At 38.5% G+C, this 20675-nt stretch overlaps 1 protein-coding gene across 1 annotated transcript in view; it reads left to right on the top strand.

The window, feature by feature from the left end:
* Positions 1 to 991: 991 nt before the first annotated feature.
* Positions 992 to 20675, top strand: part of ACTR2 (actin related protein 2) — a 38979-nt gene continuing 19295 nt past the window's right edge. The window contains exons 1-4 of the mRNA XM_049857375.1: positions 992 to 1135; positions 8789 to 8899; positions 14782 to 14997; positions 17532 to 17604. Of these exons, the coding sequence (XP_049713332.1) occupies positions 1088 to 1135; positions 8789 to 8899; positions 14782 to 14997; positions 17532 to 17604 (448 nt within the window). The 5' untranslated portion in view covers positions 992 to 1087. The remainder of the gene's footprint in view (positions 1136 to 8788; positions 8900 to 14781; positions 14998 to 17531; positions 17605 to 20675) is intronic.

The following is a 20675-nucleotide window of genomic DNA, read 5'->3' as shown; positions in this document are numbered from 1 at the left end:
ACCACTGTGCCACCAGGGCTCCTCGAGAAGTTTCTCAGCTGATTAAAAAGAGAAAAAAAGTGGGGGCATTACAGATAGAGAGAACTGCACTGTTGAAAAGTATGGAATTAATAAACAGCTACCACTGAATGAATGCTTAGTCCATGCACAGAATTTTGTCCTCACAACAACCCGTGGAAGATGTCATCCCCACGCACAAACAAGGGTACACGCAAATCATAGAAGTCTTCATTGGCAGGGGCTGATTTGAAACTGGGGCTGTCTGATTCCAAAGCCAAGGCTCTGGTTCAAACATGTACATGTACCGCGCAGGTGTGAAGTAGCACGGGTGCTGCTGAGAGACGGAAGTGGTGAGCGAGGAGGCTGGAAACGTAGGCACTCGCTCTCGCTCTCTTTACTGTGGAGCAACTTGGGCAAAGGACGATTGGGCTGGAAATGGAGATATCAGTATAAATCCATGATTTCGAATAAATACGTGTGTGTATCTATCCCAGCTCTGTCTACTGAGAAGGCCTCGACTGGAAGCAATGACACACCAGGCCACGTTCAATGACGGGGTCTGCAAGGACTTCGGGTTTGCTCCCCGCCCTCCCAGCTGGCTTCTCTGCCACCTTCCATCGCCACCTCGCGGCACACCTGGTGCCCTTCACCTGCCTCCGCCTTCTGCATCGTGCAGCAGCACCCTCAGCTCCTGCGACGCCTTCGGGAGAAGGCCACAGACCCACCAGGTCGGCCGCCATTAACGCCCCAGAAACACCAGGAACCGGGCGCAGAAAGGAAGAACCTGTGTGGGCGGTGCCCGTGGCAGCGGCGCTGAAGCCCAGAGGGGTGGGCGGGGCCTTCGGCTCCTCCGTTTCTCATTGGAGTTTGTCCCTGCCAGTCGCGGCCTCCGCCCCACCTCCTCCGAGCCGGCCGTCCGGTAAAAGGCGGGCGGGGCGGGGCGAGGCGGGGCGGGGCGGCGACTTCCGGTTGGGGAAGAAAGTTGGGCCGAGGGAGGGGCCGCGAAGAGGAAGGAGAAGGAAGAGGAAAGGCCGGGCGGCGGTGTCTGTAGGTTGTGCGGCGACGGCGGCTCTCCCCCGGGCGGACGATGGACAGCCAAGGCAGGAAGGTGGTGGTGTGCGACAACGGCACTGGGGTAAGCAGCCGGCGGGGGAGGCGGTGGCGGGCACAGGCCCCGGAGGATGTGCGGGGGGCGCGGGGGCCCTTAGTGCCCGGGGCTCGCCTCTGGGCCCGGCCCGCCGGGGCGAAGGGGGAGCGGCCCGACGCTTCCCGCCTTCGCGGACTCGGGGAGCAGGCGGGCCAAACCCTCGGCCCCCGGAGCCCGCCACCCCTGCAGCCGGCCACCCCCGCAGCCCTCCCTGTCAGGGCTGCGGGCGAGGTCGGCGGCGGACGGGAACCCTACCTGCTGGCCCGGCGGGGGCCGGCTACGTGCACGCGCGGGGGCAATGTGGCCAAGATGCCCGGAGGGGTGAAAGGCAGGGTTTGTGGGATTCAAGATGGGTTCATCCCCAGGGTCGCCAGTGTGCAAAAAGGAGGAAGACCAAGAGGCCTTCCTCTTCCTGTATAGTTGAAGATACTGAACGGGAGGCAGGAAACGGGTTTAAAGAAAAAAAAAAAGGAAGTGCTGTCTGTCGTGCGCGCAGTGGGCCTCACCCCTTCGCAGTGAGGTTTTTTTTTTTTTTTTGAGGAGGGGGAGGCTCGTCTTTTTACTTTTTTCTGTATGTTGGTAATTTGGCCCCTTTGCAGTCCGGCGGAGACCACGTGCTCCATAGGATTATCCTGGGACATCTAAGACCCCACAAGGCCGCAGTGTTCATTCCACTGTCCTTGGGGGGATGGGAGTTAGTCAGTTTTGGTCTTCTGCCCCTTTTTTCCTTAGGTGCAGAATACAGATTTAGTCTTTAAGATCCTAAAATGCAAGCAATTGTAAAAATCCGACGAGAGCACTGATTTAGAAACTATTTGAAAGTTATTTCTTTCAAACGCCCTCCTATAATTAAAAAAAATGTATTTTGGGCAGCGGAGTCAATCAGCAAATTAGAAGATGGAAAGGTTACTTACTTTGGACGGGTGCTATACTGGTCATTTTCCCCTAGGTTACAGTGATTTCTAACCGTTTTGTAGTTGCAACGTTTTGTGACATATGAATTAAAATAGATTTTACTTATACTTTAAAATAAACACTTTGGAAACTGGATTGTTCAGGGTGAAAAATACCTGGTACTCACTTCCATACTACTGCCCTTGATTGAATTTGTTACGGATTTTTTTTTTTTTTTTTACAAGCAATAATTATACTAGTTTCATCTGAACCAAGTTACAAATTGACGAGAGTAAAAAGTTACCATATAACGGGACATCAATGCAAAATGGAGTACTTAAAAAAACGGCAGACCCACTGCTGTGGAAACATGTCTGAGATGTATCCTGAAGTTTTTTTAAAAAAAAGCTTTAGAATGATTCCATGTAATGTGTGCGTTCTTTATTAAAGATACTCATACGTCCACACACTGGTATCTATATTTAAAATTTTTGGAGGAATGCATAAGAAATGCCCATAGTGGTTGCCTCTGAGACAGGATAAGAGTAAGGGAAGTGGGGAAGAGGACAATTTTTTTTTACTATAAGCATGTATTACTTTTACAGTTAACTCAGTTAAAGGTGCTTTTTAAAAAAAGTAGTCTGATTTCCACTAGTCTCAAGCTGACCTCTAAATAAATTTAAAACTTTAAATTGAACTGAAATACTTTATTGTGTGAATAGGTCTGATATTCTCTTTAGAAATCTGAGCAACTTGTATTTTAATGGAGTTTCTCATCCTTGGGGGATTCTAGGCAACGAACCCTGTATTTGTAGTCTGTATTAGTGTTCTCATACTCTATTAGAATATGAATGTTAACTGTAAGGTGGCTCGTTTTTATCTTACTATTTTGTCAGTTTTGCTGATATTAGAAAGCCGATTGCATATATGTCATGGATTTGTTTTGTATCCATAATTTAAAATTCTAGTTTTTTAAGACAAAAGATCAGTTATGACATAAATGAGAAAAATGTAGTTAATTCAAATAAGAATGTATGTATTTGGTGTTGAGTTAAGGTTATTTTTGAAATTCATTCAGATTTTTTGTAGATAAACGCTTGGCTTAAAATGAAGAAACAGCTCTGGTAATATGTAATCAGGAATGCTGTGATATTTCTAAAAATTTGGAGGGTTAAGGACCACTTAGATTCTGTATTCTGTTTCTTACTGCTTATGCTTCTAGACTTGAATAGTCATCTTGATCTTATTTTATGTGCCTGAAGTCATAGTGTTTCCTTTACAATTACATATTAAAGAAGATATTCAGATTTAATTTCTAAAAATTATTTTTAAAAAAAAGCTACTACCCTGAATTATTGTCATTTGCCCTTTACACACTTGAGGTTTTAAAATTCTAATCTATTTGAGAAGTTGATGATTTTTTTAACCCATCTCACAGGCCCAAAATTGGATGCTCTTAGGAGTGGATGGGTTTTTATGATCACGTACCAGACACTGGTCCTGCTCCATTTCCTCACCAGCCCCCAACTAGACCACTGTTTCATTAGGGTGAGCTGTAGGAGGAATACTTAAAATTTATGTGCTTTGGCCTTATAACTGTTCAAACCTGTCGGCTAGAACAGAGCCCTTGAAAACAGACAGACAGACAAAACTCTGGAGACCTGTGGGGCTCTAGGTTTAGGTGCCTTTGAAGAGTTGGGCCCTAGAGTTGTGTGTATCCTGTTACCAAACTTGGATGGTTTCATCAGTAGTGAGTGAGTTCACCAACAACAGTGAAGACTTCCTGGGTGCCTACTGTGTGTGTTATGGCACAATGCATAAGATCTGGTGATACAAAGTAGTGTATGCTAGAATAATTATATTTTCATTTTTAATACACATTTGTGGTTGATAAAAAAAAAAGCCCCCAATGCTGTTGAGTCGATTCCGACTCATAGCGACCCTGTAGGACAGAGTAGAACTGCCCCATAGAGTTTCCAAGGAGCGCCTGGAGGATTTGAATTGCCGACCCTTTGGTTAGAGCCTAATTTATGCTAATTTATATGTTGGACTTGGGGGCGTTTGAAATTTTAACAAACCAAAAATAAATTGGTCTTTTGACAGCTCAAAAGTGTTACAAACGTGAAAATTTCTGGAATAAACAGAATCTATTGTGGAGGCCTAAGATTAGACCAATCACTATGCAATTGAAATAATGAACACATCAATACCACCACATAAAATTACTAACGGAAAAGTACAAAATTAAACAAGCCCCAAACGGGGCTTTACAAATCCCAGGTTGTTTTTTGAGGGGAAAAGTAGAGCAAGATGTAGGTGGAATTTGCCTTCATTTTTGCTTGAAAGAACATTGTACTGTGCATGTTCTTACCATTTGATGACTCAGTGGGAAGTAAGGGAGCGAGTGTAAACCACAGTGCTATGAAGTGGGAACTATATATGGTAAAATCTATTTCTTAATCGCAGCCTTATTGCATACAATGAGAGAACTAAGTTACCAAGCCTTATAATGACTGGAGTGGGGGAGGAATGTTAGAGAAGAAAATAATACCAAATGAGTAGTTTAGAAAAATAATGTTTTCTTTATATTTTATCACATTATGGGTTAGATTTTTTTTTAATACTGTTTTTGGGGGGGGGGTTAAGAAAGGGAATGTCAGGTTGAAGTTTTATATTATTGAGAAATAGATTATTTTAATTATATTCTTGGTGTGGTAGCTCTTAAGGCTTTCATATTTGTAATGAAAGTATATACCAGTGAATAGTATAGTTATTGCCATTTTGATTAAATACCCTAATGCCCCTGAAGGGATGCTAATACTGGATTACTATGGTAGTATCTGCTTCCATTAAGTTTCTGCTTAAGTAGAATAAATCATTATATTAGTAAGTGACTGATATTTTCAATTGAAATTGAAAGCCAAATTTTCTTTGTTTGTAAAGCACAGTAATACAGGTTTTTAAGTGTTTTTAGAATTTTTCTGTAGTTTCAGGGGTATAAAAATGGTATGGCATCGTCAAACCTCATCCAGCTTCACAAGAGGAAAGAGAGAGAATCAAAATCATCAGCCCAAGGCTGATTCCTATGAGGTGGAGGTCAGCCATACCTCCTCTTGCCAACCCTTCTACTAATTCTGACACCAGCCGTCCCTCCCACAGTACTGTCTGCTTCTCTGCTGAGGTCAGTAATCTGTTACAGTGGCCACACAGAACTCACAGACCATATTTACGATCATGGGGTTTATCAGGGAAGTAACAGATTACAATTCAGGATCAGGAACGACTCGGGATACAATTCATCGATCAGGAGAGCTTCTTCTCAGCCATGCTGGAAAGCAGGCCTCTCCCACGGCCTCTGGGCTCCGCAGCCTTCTGCCCTGCTCACGCAAGTATTAGAAAGCTCTTTAATGCTGCCAGTAGGTGCTGGGAGGCACCCCACTCTGCCAACAAGTCTCCTGCCTGAAGGTGCTCAGCTCTCTTGCTCTGTGGGTCAGCATATCCACTGTAGCCACCTAGCTCCATTGGCCACAAAGCCCACTATGCCATCTCATGCCAGTCTTCTGATTCTGCTGCTGCCATTTCTCTGCTGCGCTTGCCACTGTTTCTCAGCATCTCCTACCTTTTTTGGTATTACACCTCTTTCTCTGTCTCCTGGGTCTAGGAGGTCTTCAGCACAGGGACTCTGGGTCCAGAAGACCCACTGCACTCCTGGCTCTTCTTAATGGTAATGAGGTCCCTTTTATTTGCATAGTCCCATCCCCCACAAGGGTTCCATGTGCCTTATTTGTGTTAGGAAAATTCTCCAATCCTGTTATTTGCATAGTCCCACCCAGTCATTTTGTGAGAGCCGCATAGACCATGGCTAGAAAGGCCACACAAAGTAATTCACTGCATCACAAGGGGTCTTAATTTTTATCTTCTAACTTAGGCATTTGGTAAATATTTTGTGTCTTAAAATTCATTCAAACAAGAATTTAAAGATACAAACTATCTGTCTGGACAGTTATAATCAGAAAACCTCTAGTGATGTGATTATTTACTGCTTTTTCATTTTGTGTGTTTTTGAGCATATAGCCCAGCATGAGAGGGGAGTCATGTCAACCCTTAGCATCCTTATGCCTGCACTAGGCTAGTCTCCTACCTTCACCTCCTGTTATGATTTCTCACTTAATAATGACACTTATTTACATATAATATGTAACGACCCTTATAAGCTTATAGATTTTTTTTTTCAGTCATTCATTCTGTAATTTTCTTTGGAAGCATTTATACCCATGTAAGTGAGAATCTTCTTCATAACAAATAGACACTTTTGACCCCACCTAGTGTCTGTACCTGTTCATTACTTTAAGGTAAACATGAGTGTAATATTCAAATAGTGTTTAATTTCTATATTTGTGCTATGTGGTCACTGTGAATCGAAATCAACTGAACAGCAATGGGTTTTTGTTTTTTTAACAAACGTAAATTATGAGGGATGCTGATACTAGGCTGGTGATCATGATATTAGTGTATGGTTGGATAGTGATGGGAACAGATTCTCTACCCTTCCATATCATTTCTCTTCATGCCAAGTGAGCTGAATTTGACTTAAGGACAAAAGAGAATTTGTGGTTTAGGAGAGAATAGTGTGAGAGTTTTTGTTTTAGTTTGAATGTTCTTTGAAAAAAAAAATTTTAAGCATGTTATTGTTCTTTGGTATTATTTCCTTCTGTGGAAATTGTTCCTCTAAGTCCTTCAAGGACACGGTGATAAATTATTTGAGAAGACACTGTGGAAGATGAACTAGCACCTTTGGGGTGTGAGGTTTGGTCTACTCCTTAGCTGTCAACCACTATACAAATGGGGAAGTAGGTATGAACAGTTTATCCCCTATGAACCCTGGTGCTATAGTGGTTAAGTGCTACGACTGCTAAGCAGAGGGTTGGCAGTTCAGATCCACCAGGTACTCCTTGGAAGCTCTATGGGGCAGTTCTGCTCTGTCTCGACCGCAGTGGTTTTGGCTTTTGTGTTACGTGCCATCATGTCACACTGACTTGCCTTGGTGGCTCAGTGGTAAACTGATTAGGACTAGGATTTGTGGGGTTATAAGAAAACATATCTGAATACTGTGTTTTATGTAGGTTCTAAAATGTAAATATGAACTGAAAAAAAAAAAAACCCCAGTGCGAACTGAGTGGATAAGAATTCAGGCAGTATTGTGAATATAAAACTTCCTAATTTCAGGCCGATTTTTCATAAAAGTAGTTTTAATCTGCGTAAGTCATGACTTTAGCATATCTTTTAAAAGCTCTGTTTATAAAAGACAAGTGAAATTCTAGATGACAGAATGTTCTAGGCTATTTATAATTAAACATGGTTCATTGACATCATTTTAGCAAGATCGCTGTAGAGATCATGGAAGTATCAAAATTTTGTATTTTGGAAGATCTGTGAAAAGGCAGTGAATTTAAAGTTGTTGCTGAGTTTTACCACCATCAGACAAAACAGTTCGTTGTACAGAGTAGCTTTCTGTCTAGGCGTAGGTTAATAGTTTCTGTCCACCTGTGTTTTATTAACTGGCTGTAAAAAAACAGTGTGGGGGCACTGTCTGACTTCCTCCAACTTCGCTAGAGGGAAGGAGAATCGTGATCAACAGCCCAAGGCTGATTGCTGTGAGGCAGAGGTCAGACAAGCCTCTCTCCGCCATCTTTACCAAAGCTGACAGGAACTGTCCCTCACACAGCACTCTCTGCTGGGTTCAGTAATTCATTGCAGTGGCCACACAGGACTCAGAGACCATACTGAGGATAACTGGGTTTATTGGGGAAGTAGTAGTTACAATTCAAGCTCAGGAACACTCAGGATACAGTTCTTCGATCAGGACAGCCTCTTCCCAGCCGTGCTCACAGGCATGCCTCTCCCTGGCATATCATTCGCTTGGTTTTGGTCCCTCACCCTGGAGTTTTTAATTGCCTTTTCTCTTGTAACGTTTGCTTTTAAAAAATAAGATGAAATGGATTATATTATTGTATAAGAATTAAAAACCTTTGGTTCTATTCCAGTTTTACTGTAGCAGTCATTAAAACTCCTATTATATCAGTTTCTCATGCGTCAAATGAAAGTGTTATCAGAGTCAATGATACGCCTTCATTGGAGAAGTACACTATCTGAATGAGAAATTATATTAGTGCTATTACTTAATCTAAATATTTAAGTAAAATGTAAATAGCCAAATATACCTAATAATATTTACGTTCATGTGATGCTGGTCTGGGTGCCATTTGGTTTTCCCATTTTGGAAGATGAGGTTGGTTAAAATAAATAAAAACTTGCTTTAGAATTGAAGCGTCTGTCCTGTACATTTTCTAACATTTCTGTTTTTAAAAATAACATTTCTTGACTGAGTTTGTCCACTCCCCAAATACTTCTTGAGTGACCACTGTGTGCCAGGGCCTCTTCTTGGCATCCAGCTCTAGCATGAACTGCTTGGCTTAGCTTCCAGTTCCCATGAAGCTTTCTTTGTAATGGGGGACTTAGACGCTAAATAGTTAACTTGTAAATAAAAAGAACTCTGGGAGTGGCCAGTACCATAAAGGAAATAAAAGGAGATGATGTGATAGAGTGACTACTTTGGGTGATTTGAAACCACTGAAAATTGTAAATATTGTATAAATGCAGAGCAGTATTTTTCAGATAGTGTTTTTAAATGGATATGTAAGCTAGTAAATACCTTGACACTAACCTACTTTTACTCTTTCTTTCCAGTTTGTAAAGTGTGGATATGCAGGCTCTAACTTTCCAGAACACATCTTCCCAGCTTTGGTTGGAAGACCTATTATCAGATCAACCACCAAAGTGGGAAACATTGAAATCAAGGTAATTTTTTTTTTTTTTTTTTTTGATAAATGAGGATGTAAATCTGTGGTGTTCTTTAAACCGAGTAGTTTTAAAATATGATCCATGAAAAAAGCAAGAGGGGAGGGCAGAATGTCTCCTATGTTCATTTATATCAACACTGGAACAAGGGTGCAAAAACTGAAGTTCATAGGAAATGCTGATAAAGTCCTATTACTTAATACAATTTTTTTTAAAAAAAATCAGCCTGGTATTTTTATGTTTTTCAATTCCATGTATTTGTTATTATATGTTAGTGTCTCTTTGAGACCTTAGACTTTTTCTTTCCATGTTCTCATGGCCTGATCCCCTTATTTTTTAAATAGGCTGCGAATCACAGTGGCTCTTTTCACTGATGTAAGAACTGATTTCTGTTGTCTTGAGGAGGAAGCCATGCAAATCTTTATGTGGCCTTACACAGTTTATCTTACTGTGAGGAGAGAGGAGGGAAGGTTGTCATTGCCAACTCATTATACCTGACATCAGAGACTCTACATTAAGGGTGATAGATTTTTTTCTTCCATAAAATTAAAGGGATCAGAAATCAAGTGGGACTTACATTACTTTAGAAGAAAAATAATCAAAAGGGTCACCACTTGACCTCAGTTCTTCAAATGGCCTAGGGATCAGGTTGTACAGAATGTAGTAGTAGAGTTTAGAGGTTCTTTTAGTGAATTATTTGTGAATAAGCTAGCATTGTTGGTCCTCTCTAGGTAGTTTTTGCCAAGACTTCCATGAACTGTAAGATTAAGAGTCATTTGAAATATGAGTTAGGGTTTACTTCTTCGGATATTTGTTCGTGATATCTAGGAAGGTGGTAATAGGTGGTAGAGATTTGCTACTCTGCCTTGAGCATAGAGAATTGAATTACACAGTGAATAAAAATATAAACTCAAACTTAGCTTCTGTGTTAATTTTATAAAGACTTAAAATAGTGAATTATTCTGACGTCTGTTTTATTATGTTTCAAAAAAATTGAATGAGATACTTAATATGAGTTTTTTTTTTAAGGTCTTTTGTATTGGGAAATTTATGGGATTTCTTATTCTGCTTTTGTGAACTCCTTTCATTCTCATTAAATTCAACCTTAAGTGAACTTTGGCTTAAATTTAGCTAATGATAGTGGAAAGGGTAAAATACTTTCTAATGAAGTTGAAGGTAATACTTTTTATGCAGTGACAGGTTTTTAAAGAAGGATTGCTTTTTTATATACTTAAGGGACCGTAAAATTTTGGGGGTGTCAAAATCACTTGTAGCCATTTTTATTCTCCAGAATAGACACAAATAACTTCACTCACTTTCTTGCTTTTTAAGGCCATCTGATAGAAGTCAAACTTACCTAATAAGACATTTTTGCCAAGGAGTTCTCCAGTACCATTTGCTTGTATGGTTTGTCATTCTGTGTTCTGTTGGCTCAGCTCTGTTCAGTCTGCTCAGTCCTTAAGCCTTACAAATTATATTTTTCTTCCAATAGAAAACAGTAAAAGGGACCTGTGTCAAATTTAACTTAAGTATTAGAACTTGGGGGGAGGAAAAAAACAACCCTGAACTATCTAACTCTCGGCCAACCCAGCTAGACCTTTTCTGTTATATTTTCCTTAATTAAAGTTCTTTAAATTCAGTAACAAATTCAAGAAACTTGACTTTTTGGAATTCCTGTGCCTAGTGGATTGACTCATGACTTTTGTATCTTGTTAGCTAAAATGTGTTGGTAGACAAAAAAAAGGTAGAATTTTAAATTGTTTAATGAGTTCATTTTCATTCAGGAGTAATAACTGTCCATGTTAATTTGGCCCTAATTATTAACTCCGTAAAATAATAGTAGTACTGCATCTGACCTCTACCTAATTTGTCTCTATTGCTTGTATGTTTCAAAATTTCAGTGAGGATTTTATTTAGGCCTTTTCTGACTCTTACTTCTACCTTCTCTCTCTTCACCTTTCTTGACCTGTTGAAGTAGAATAACAAAAAGATGGTAAGTGAGGTTACACACATGCTCTCTGTTTGTTTTCCACTTTTGCTTGGTGGGACAGTAGTTGTTGTCTTGTGTCCCTTTAGTATTGGGGAGGGGGGTAATTCGATATTTTTATTTTAAGTACTTTGATTTTTAACCTTTTTCATTGCTTCAGTTTTTTTTTTTTTTTTTCAGTTTGGTAGCAACTAATTAAGTCCTTTACTATCCTGATTTCATACAATGGTCCAAACAAGAACTAATTACTAACATAGTTTTGAATTGTTTTCCTTTTGTTTCTTGTAGACGAATGCTTACAATTAAAATGGAATGTGGTGTGCATAATATTAGAAACCTAGTGGCTTTGTATAGGATATGTATGATCCAGAAAAGTGGGGTGACATTGTTACATTTGGATAAATCTGCCTTATTACCAATGTAAATTGAACATTGCCTATTGTAGCCTGTATGTATATTTGTATCCAGTATGATATCATATATGGATTTAATAAACTGGGTAAAATCTTATATGCAAATGAACTATGGAAGGAAAAGGGAATAAAAGAGGCTGGCTTGTTTCTTATACCATCCTTGTTGATGAATAGATTTTATAATATTATCTGAGGATAAATAAGCAAAAGTGAAACATTTGTTAGGCTTTTCCACAAACAACAGATTTTTTCCCCCGAAATAAATACTGTATAGTGCCTTTTTCTTTTGGACTAGAAGCTTGCTGGCTTTTCCCAGTTGACTTTTTCATTACATTTTTCTCTGATAGTCTAAGTGCTTCTGTAGTATTTCCGAGTTTTGTAAGCATCTTTGACAAAGATGAATATCAGGCATTTCCAGTGATACAAGATATGTTTTAACTAGTAACAGCAACTTGAGAAGTTTTCTTTTGAATAAACAAAGCATTTAGAAGTGGAAATTCCTGTATTTTGAATAAAAGATCATGCATTTGTTTTAAAATCATAACGAGACTAAGATAAGAGTATAGAGAGTACTGTGGGCTCAGTGTTGTTCATAGAATTTCCTTCTAGGGATTTAAATTGTAGTTTTAAAGTTGTATTTGCTCTGTTCTAATTTTTGAGGTGACATTGTTCAAAATGATTCTTGGCAAATATAATCTATACTGCCTGCTTTTTGTAAAATATAAATGCCTTTGAGACAGTGTCTCAAACAGTTAACTTTGATTTTTCATTCTCTCAGGTAATAGGTGATGGTTTAGGCGTGAGTATCCAGTGGTGAGGCAGGCGGTAAAAACCTAAGGCTTGATCTGACTTGTTTCTGAGGTAGAAGGGCAGTTTTTGGTTTTTGGAAGTTGAAGTGTTCTAGGGAAAATTATATGTTCTAGGATTTTTAATTAAAATTTAGATACAGATAAGTTTTTGAACTGGGTAGCTTAAGTACTCAAGAAATTTTTGCTTTTCTCAAGTGACTTAATACTTTTTTCCTTCCGTTTCAGTATTCCTCTTTGTTCAGAGGGATGATAAGGATGATCTATGCTACACATCTCTTTCAGCTAATCTTTTATAGTATATATGGTCCTAAAAGTAGATAATGAGGCATTTATTTTGAATTGGTATTGAGTCAGGCATATATAGGTTTCTCTTGCATGGAATAAAAAGTAAATACTCTGATGAAACCCAATCAGACTTATTCTATGTTGTTTGAAATATAGTTGTGAATGTATGTTGATTATATAAATCTAATCTATTACCTTGTGCAACTGAAAGAAGATGTTAAATTCTGGTCTGATGTAGAGGAAAGTAAATAACAGAATTGTTCATTAAATTAGATTTGTTAATGGCCCAAAGTAGTACGTGCACTTACAGGTATAGATTTTCCTCATACCGTTTTATTAAGAAATGTTTCAAAAATACAGCAAAGTTGAAAGATTTTACAGCAAAACCCATATACTCATCACCTAGATCCTGCCATTAATATTTTCTATACTGATTTGTCACTTATTTTTCTATGTATCTGCCCTTGTTGATTTTAGATGTATTTCAAAATAAATTGCAGATACTAGTATAAAACCAAAAAACCAAACCCGTTGCCATCGAGTTGATTTTGACTAATAGCAGCCCTACAGGACAGAATAGAACTGCCCCATGGGGTTTCCAAGGAACAGCTGATAGATTTGAACTGCAGACCTTTTGGTTAGCAGCAGTAGCTCTCAATCATTGTGCTGCCAGGGCTGTGTATAGTTATTAAAAAAAAAAAAAATACTTCTCCCTAAATACTTCAACTTATGCATTCTGGACTGAAGTCTACAAATACAGATTTTTAGTTTTACATTTTCCTTACAGATGATTCTAGATAGTTAGTATTTAAGAAATTCGAGTAATAAGTTGTGGTAAATTAACTTTACAAGAAATTAATTGCAGCAGAGAAGTTTTAGCGAACACTTCTAGCATCTACTTTAATGTTGTTTTCTTTTTTTGCTGCTTTCAGTGGATTTTCCAGAAATCTATGTATTTTGTAATAGGATCCTCACCTTGGTTTTATGTCTGATCTTTTTGTTGTTGTTATTTTTTCAAGCTTTTAGCTCACTTTTTTTTCAAGTCTCCATCTTAAGACATGTTAATTTCGCCGCTTCTTTTCTTCATTTCCCCACATTTTAAACTTAAGGTATTACAGCAAATCGCTGCTTCTGATACTACGTATATTTTTTTTTAATTGAATTCAGTAGTACCTGTAGAAATTAATATTATTTAACACCTTGACTTGCTGATATCTAAAATAAGTTTAAATTCTAGGACATACAAAATTACGATACATACAAAATTTGACTTTTCATATGTGGGTCATCTTAAGTATGCTTTCATTGGAGACAAGACTTGTGAGTATTCTGCTTCATCTGTGATGGCACAGCTTTCCAGTATTACACTTTTAAGATTGAAAATGTTGCTCATGAGATAATTTTAATGAAGGGTTGTTTCCCTTTTTGTATTTCTAGGAATTCTCATTCATCTTGGTGAGATATATATAGAAACTTAATGTAAATTCTAATTCAGGCATATGTAGATAGAAGTTTTGGGAAATTTATAATTGGTACATGTATGCATTTTTATAGCATAATCTTTTTAGCTTTTTTTTTTTGTTTCATTATACTTTATAGTACTTTTATCATTTTGATATTTACTATACAGAAGGGTGCTGCATGCTTTGTGCGTTTTTCTCCAAGTTCCCCACCCCATACGTGCTATTTCACATATCACAGGGCTTATTTTCTCCGCGTTTCCCCCCCACCGATGTGCTATTTCCCATATCACAGGCCTTATTTTCTCCAAGTTCCCCCCCATGTGCTATTTCACATACCACAGGCCTTATTTTCTCCAAGCCCCCCCCCCATGTCCTATTTCACATATCACAGGCCTTATTTTCTCCAAGTTTCCCCCCACCCTGATGTGCTATTTCATATATCACAGGCCTTATTTTCTCCAAGTCCCCCCCGCCCCGGCGATGTGCCGTTTCACATATCACAGGCCTTATTTTCTCCAAGTTTCCCCCGCCCCTCCATGTGCCATTTCACATATCACAGGCCTTATTTTTTGAACATTTGACCAAAAGAAACAGATGAAACCTCCTTCAGAACCTTCCCAAATATGACAATGTGGGTTTTATTTGTGCTAATGCTCTTCTTTTGGAAACGTGTTAAAGGTAAGGACAGTCTATTGACTTAATCCACATTGTACATAAAGATTTATTATCCATGCTTAAACTTTGCAAGGCATTGTTCTTGAAAGAAGAGTTTTAACTTGTGGAATGAAAACCTTTATCTGAAAGTGCCAGAAATATGGAAGTTAATTATTCCCAGATTTTCTGAAATTTCATGGGAATGTGATTTTTGAAGGTGTTTTATGCAAAAATATGTCTGGTCTAAAGCTTCACTATTCTAATTTTCTAGGATCTCATGGTTGGTGATGAGGCAAGCGAATTACGCTCCATGTTAGAAGTTAACTACCCGATGGAAAATGGCATAGTCCGAAATTGGGATGACATGAAACACCTGTGGGACTATACATTTGGGCCAGAGAAACTGAACATAGATACCAGAAATTGTAAAATCTTACTCACAGAACCTCCAATGAATCCAACTAAAAATAGAGAGAAGATTGTAGAGGTAAGGTTTTTCGTGGAGTACGCGTATGTGTTTCTGTGATATAGTGTTAAAGCAAAAATGATTCCTTTTCTCTTATCTCTGTTGCTGTGGATAAAGAGAATAAAAATAACTGTGGTTTTCCCCCAGATTCTACTTATGAGTACCTACCTGATGCTAGTCATTATTCTCAGTAGGGCATATCAGTAAATAAGATAAAACTCTGCTGTCCTGGAGCTCACAGTCGAGCAAGGGAAAACAGACAAGAAGAAAAAAACATATATGTGAGTTAATTAAGTGGTTTGTTAAAGGTGATAGTTGCTAGAAATAGACATAAGGTTAAAAGGGCTGAGGCGTGGAGGGGTTGCAGCTGTGCATAAGGTGTGTGTGGCAGTAGGCTCCTGGGAGAAGGTGATGTTTAAAGAAAGTCAAGAGTAGGGACTTAGCTGGGATGGATGAGGGAAGAGCGTTCCAGGGAAAGGGCGGATGTAGCCAGTGTGGCTGGATAGAGGTGGGTGAGGGGAAAGCAGCAGGAGATGAGGTCCCACAACTAATAGGGGGCCAGATTGGGGCCTTGCGGGCACTTGAAGGGAATTAGGCTTCATTCTGAGTGAAATGGGGAAGAAGGGGCGACTGTTACAGGGAAGTGACATGCTTAGGTTTTGGTTTCTGTAGTTGCTGTGTTGAGAGTAGATGGAAATGGGTGAAAGAAGAGAGAGCAATCTGGAGACTTTCAATTATCTAGGCAAAAAATGATAGTGAGGACCAGGGTAGTAGCAGTGGAAGTAGTGAGAAGTGGCCAGATGGTGGATGTATCTTGAAGGTAGGGCCAATTTTCTGGTGGATTAGGTATGGGTAATAGGGTGGTGGGGGGGTCCTCAGGGATCACTCCAAAGTTTTTGACCTGAACAACTGGAGAAAGTTACCATCAACTGAGGTGGGGAAAGACTGAGATAAATAGAGAGGAATTTGGGGAGAACTATCAGGAGTTCAGTTTAAGTTTTTTTATCAGGAGCTCAGTTTTGGGCATGTTAAGTTTCAAGCCTCCATTAGACATCCAAGTAGATACGTCACGTAGATAGAGTTGAATATTTAAGACCAGAGTTCAGGAATAAGATGCAGAGTTTTGGGGCTGGAGATAAAAACTCAGAGTCATCGGGATATAGATTATATAGTTCTCCAAAGAAGTAAAAGCAGACAGTGGTTGGTTCTGTTTCATTTTATTAGATAGGTAGTAGAAACTTTTGGTAACTTTTTTGTGTTTAATAGATTTCCAGTTAATTTACTAAATATAAATATTTTGTTTTACTCTTACGAATCTGTTTAGATGTTGACAGAAATTTTAGAAGGAGTTTTAGGAGAGATTTTTGTTAGATAATGTTGTAAAGTCCAAATTCAAATTTTGAATTCAGTGTTTTAAAATTTTGAGATCACGTTTTTAGTTTCAGAATCCATATCATTCCTTATGGTTGATATTTTAATACTCTTACTTGCTTGTGAGTGCAGATTTGGCTATGACTGATAATACCCTATTTTAATCTCATCTAGAAAGGCTTTGGTACTTTCTAATGTTCTTACCAATAAAAAACAAAACCCTCTAGCAGACTTTCAAGTTGATGAGTGCAAATATAACACTAGTTTTCCATTTCATTCCTGTGGAGGAAGAATAAAGGATGAAGGAATACAATTCTGAGTCAGAATGCCCTAGGTGTTTTATTGGTGTGCTTTATTAAATCTGCATACATTTCAGAGCTGTCAAATTTAAGTTCTATATATTTCTCATTGTGGGCAGTTGTACATATTTAAATATGTGAATATTCAGAGCTGTAGGCAGCCATGCTAGACAAGGAGAGCTCACTGTAGGTGACAGAAAAATCATGCACGGTGTTCCCATCTGACCTGGGCTACCAGAATGAGTGCAAGTAGGATCAGAAGGTCTCAAGGAAACCCCTCCTTCCAGCTGGGAGCAGAGCCACAGCCTTGGCTCAAGTGGTAGGAGTTCTCGGCAGCTAAACTGTTTCTATATCTGCCAAGGATCAGGAATTAACTGCGTTTATTTTTGTCTTACTGCCTTCCTGTTTTAGTCTCTACTTCTTCTTTTCCGCCTCTTCCTCCTCCTCCTCTTTTTTTTTGTTTTTTTAACTGCTGGGGGTAGAGCCATAGTCTTGGCCCAGGTTAGGGAACAGGGGTGGGAGGCCCAGCAGCTAAACAATTTCTGTAGTTCGTATTAGAATTAAAATATATTTCCCTTAAGGGAACTCAATTAAGAGAGGCTTATTTGAATGCAGAAAGCTTTCTTTCACGCTAATCAGCCATTAACTAAAACACTCAGATGTCTGTGCTTTGTGGCACTTAGGAAATACTGGGGGACTTCTGTCCTCAGAATTGGAGCAAAAGGAGCTGATAAAAATGGAGGACTCTTGATCCTGTTTTGGGTAACTTAGCCATTCTGTGACCATGAGGAAAGCATGTAAATATTTACTTTTTATATGACATTAAAGGTGTATTAAGTAACTTTCTAAGTACCAATATATATGTTTTTCTCTCTGTATTTCCAGGTCATGTTTGAAACTTACCAGTTTTCTGGCGTGTATGTAGCCATCCAGGCAGTTTTGACTTTGTATGCTCAAGGTAGGTGAAACGTAACTTCTAGAAAAATCAATTTTATAAAGTACAGAATTTATTAAGTATATATTATATCAAAGAAACTTGACTGCTCAATAAGCTGTTTATAAATCCCAGAAAAGCACATTCTCTATCACTTTCCGTATTTTCACAATTTCTGAAATTTGTCAAATAGCTTATACATTTTATCGCCTGTTAAACAATGAAGAACATAAATAAGGTAAATAGAGACTTCTCTTTTTTTTTTCCTAAGCAGGACATACTCTTTTTTTAGGCTATTTTAGAGTAGTTTTTTATTGTAGAGATAAACATGGGATTTGTCCTCAGAATTGTCTCAAGTAGAAAAAAAAATATAGAGATTCAAAAAGATTAGTATAAAATCATGCTTGTTGAATACATAGTTGAGTGAATAAAAAGGAGACAGTAGACACTTGAGAGTGCATTCCTAACTTTTAGGGTAAATTTAATGGAGAGAACTTTCGTGTTCTCTTGGTACTGCCATTACGTCTTCCTTCCTGTCTATCAGGGAATGAAATACTGGCCGTGTTGGGTGTACTCTTTATTTTCCTCCTGTCTTATTAGTTAAAAAAAAAAAAATTAAGTTCAACAGGAACTTAATTGAGAACTTCTGGGGCTGTCAAATATGTGTCAGCCTATTAGATGCTTGAAATATAAAGATACCCTCAAGGAATTTAGAGCCTAATGGGAAAGAAATATGCAGAACAGACATTTTTGATTCAGTATGTCAGAGAAGGCTACGTGTCAAGTCTCAGTATTTAAGCAGTGTGTCAGACATAGTACTTAGAAATGGTATATTCCTTTGTTTTGGTTATTCGTTTTATAACTTCAACAGACTTTTTAATATTATGGTTATCCATCTGATTCCACACATGGGTGATTTTTATTTTTTTAGCAAAAATCCCTCATGAAAGTATATACTGGGTTGTCTTCAGTACTACACATAGATACTTAGAAAATATTTCCTTGAAGAAAATTAAATTTCGAAGAAGCTTTAGTCATTCACCAAATGTAACATGTGCTTACACTTTGTTCAGTGCAGAAGATACAGCAGGAAGAGAAGTAGACATGGTTTCCTTGCTCTTACAGTGATTACAGTCCAGATGTGAGTGGTTTTTCCTTGGAAAGAGAAATCAAAAATCACTTGTTATTTTATAGAATGGGAGGGAGCGCTTGTCCGCACCTAGGTGATTTTATTTCACTTTTTAAAAATAACTTTCAGAAATTGTTTTAGAAAACACTTTGTGAAAAATATACATTACTGTATTTTGACATTAATATTGCACATGATATACATTTTTTTGCCAACTGTGCAACCCCCCCCTTGCTGTTTTCATAAGGGAGCTATGCCTTGAGTTAGTTGTGTGTGTGTGTGTGTGCAGTATGTATGAAAAATCCAGTAATAATTTTGAACCTAAGTTTGAAACCCATAATAAGTTCTATTTCAGGAGGGCGGGCAGGGGAACAGTTCTGCTGAGATAAATTTTTTTTAATTGTATTTGAATAAAATTGACCTTAATAAATTTTTCTAGCAATGCCGATAAATTTATTTCTGTCCAACAAGAAAATATCCTTTCTTAATTCTTGGTATTTAGCTAATTTTATTTAACTGTTGAATGCTTAATTTAGAGAAGTGATAGGTAGCCCAGTAATATTAATCAAAATAATTCCAAGATGCAGTAAAATGCTCCCCTTTCTAAAGAAGGTGGCTAGTGCTACCAGTGAAGAAAGAAAGAAAGAAGCATTGGGAGTCCTGGAAGGTTTTTAAGTAAGAGAAGTGACATGGTGTTTTAGGATGATGTCATTGGCTGCATGGTACAGAGAAGATAACTGAAATTAGGGAATTTGGACTAGAGGTCAGTAGTCAGGGAAAGTTTGAATGTAAAGGTAAGAGCTGGGGTGAGCCTTAAGGAATTGGCTGGAATTGAAGTGGAGGGCAGAGATGATCCAGTAAAGCAAGGGGGTGGCACCAGAAGTAAGTCACATGTGTGCAGAGAAGGGCTAGTATATAACCTGATGGGGGTGGTAGAAAATAAGGTGAGGTTGGATGGGTAGGGCTGTTTAGGAAGTAAAATGTAAATCCCTGCTTTCCTTGATGAGAGTATTTTTGAATTAGTGATGTTGTAGGGTCTCCTTTTTTGCAGTGGAAAGTCAGTTGTTTAAAAGAATGCAACCTTAAAAGGCACTCTCTGAGTTTTATGAGATTTACAGCATCAGTCAAGGAAAGACAATCAGCTTCAAAAGGAGGTAATCCGAATAAATGTAACAAATTCAAAATGAATTACCAATCCTCAACTTTACATGGAATGGCAAGAGGCTCCAAATAGCTAAACCAAAATGTAAAGTATTCATTTCATTCATAAAATGAAATTATTCAAAGACAAATCATTACCATTAGATACTATGGTGCATGCAAGCTTGCGTTACTAAAAGGAGGGAGAAATGCTATTCTACGTTTAAATAGCATACACGGGAAACAAGGCAGTTATTGCTTTGGTCCTTTTATGGTAAGGTTTAAAATTCCATTAAAAAGTCCCTTCTGCCCCAACAAAACTTACCTTTGTGGTTGTGGGTAAGTAATTGGTGATCTTTGGCTAGCCAAAATAAATTGTTCCCAGACTTCTAATGATCCTAGTACCTATAAGCATTTTTCAGTTACAGAGTTTTGAGTATTGCCTCAGTTATCTAATGTTGCTACAACAGAAATACCACAAGTGAGTGGCTTTAATGAACAGAAGTTAATTTTATTACGATTAGGAGGCTAGAAGTCCAAATTCAGGGCACCTGCTCTGTGGGCAGGCACTATCTGTCTGCCCTGGGAGAAAGCCCTTGTCTCTCTTCAGCTTCTTTTCCTGGGTTCCTTGGTGATCATGTGGCATGTATCTTCCCCTCCACTTGTGTTATATCTCTAAAGAGATTGATTTAAGACATACCCTACACTAATACTGCCTGATTACATAACAAAGAAAACTCATTCCCAAATAGGATTGTAACCACAGGTATACAGATCAGAATTTATAACATATTTTGGAGGCACACAGTTCAACCCATAACATTGA

Source organism: Elephas maximus, chromosome 17, assembly GCF_024166365.1.
Source record: "Elephas maximus indicus isolate mEleMax1 chromosome 17, mEleMax1 primary haplotype, whole genome shotgun sequence".
NCBI classification, from domain to species: domain Eukaryota; kingdom Metazoa; phylum Chordata; class Mammalia; order Proboscidea; family Elephantidae; genus Elephas; species Elephas maximus.
This window is presented reverse-complemented; position numbering and strand designations above follow the sequence as displayed.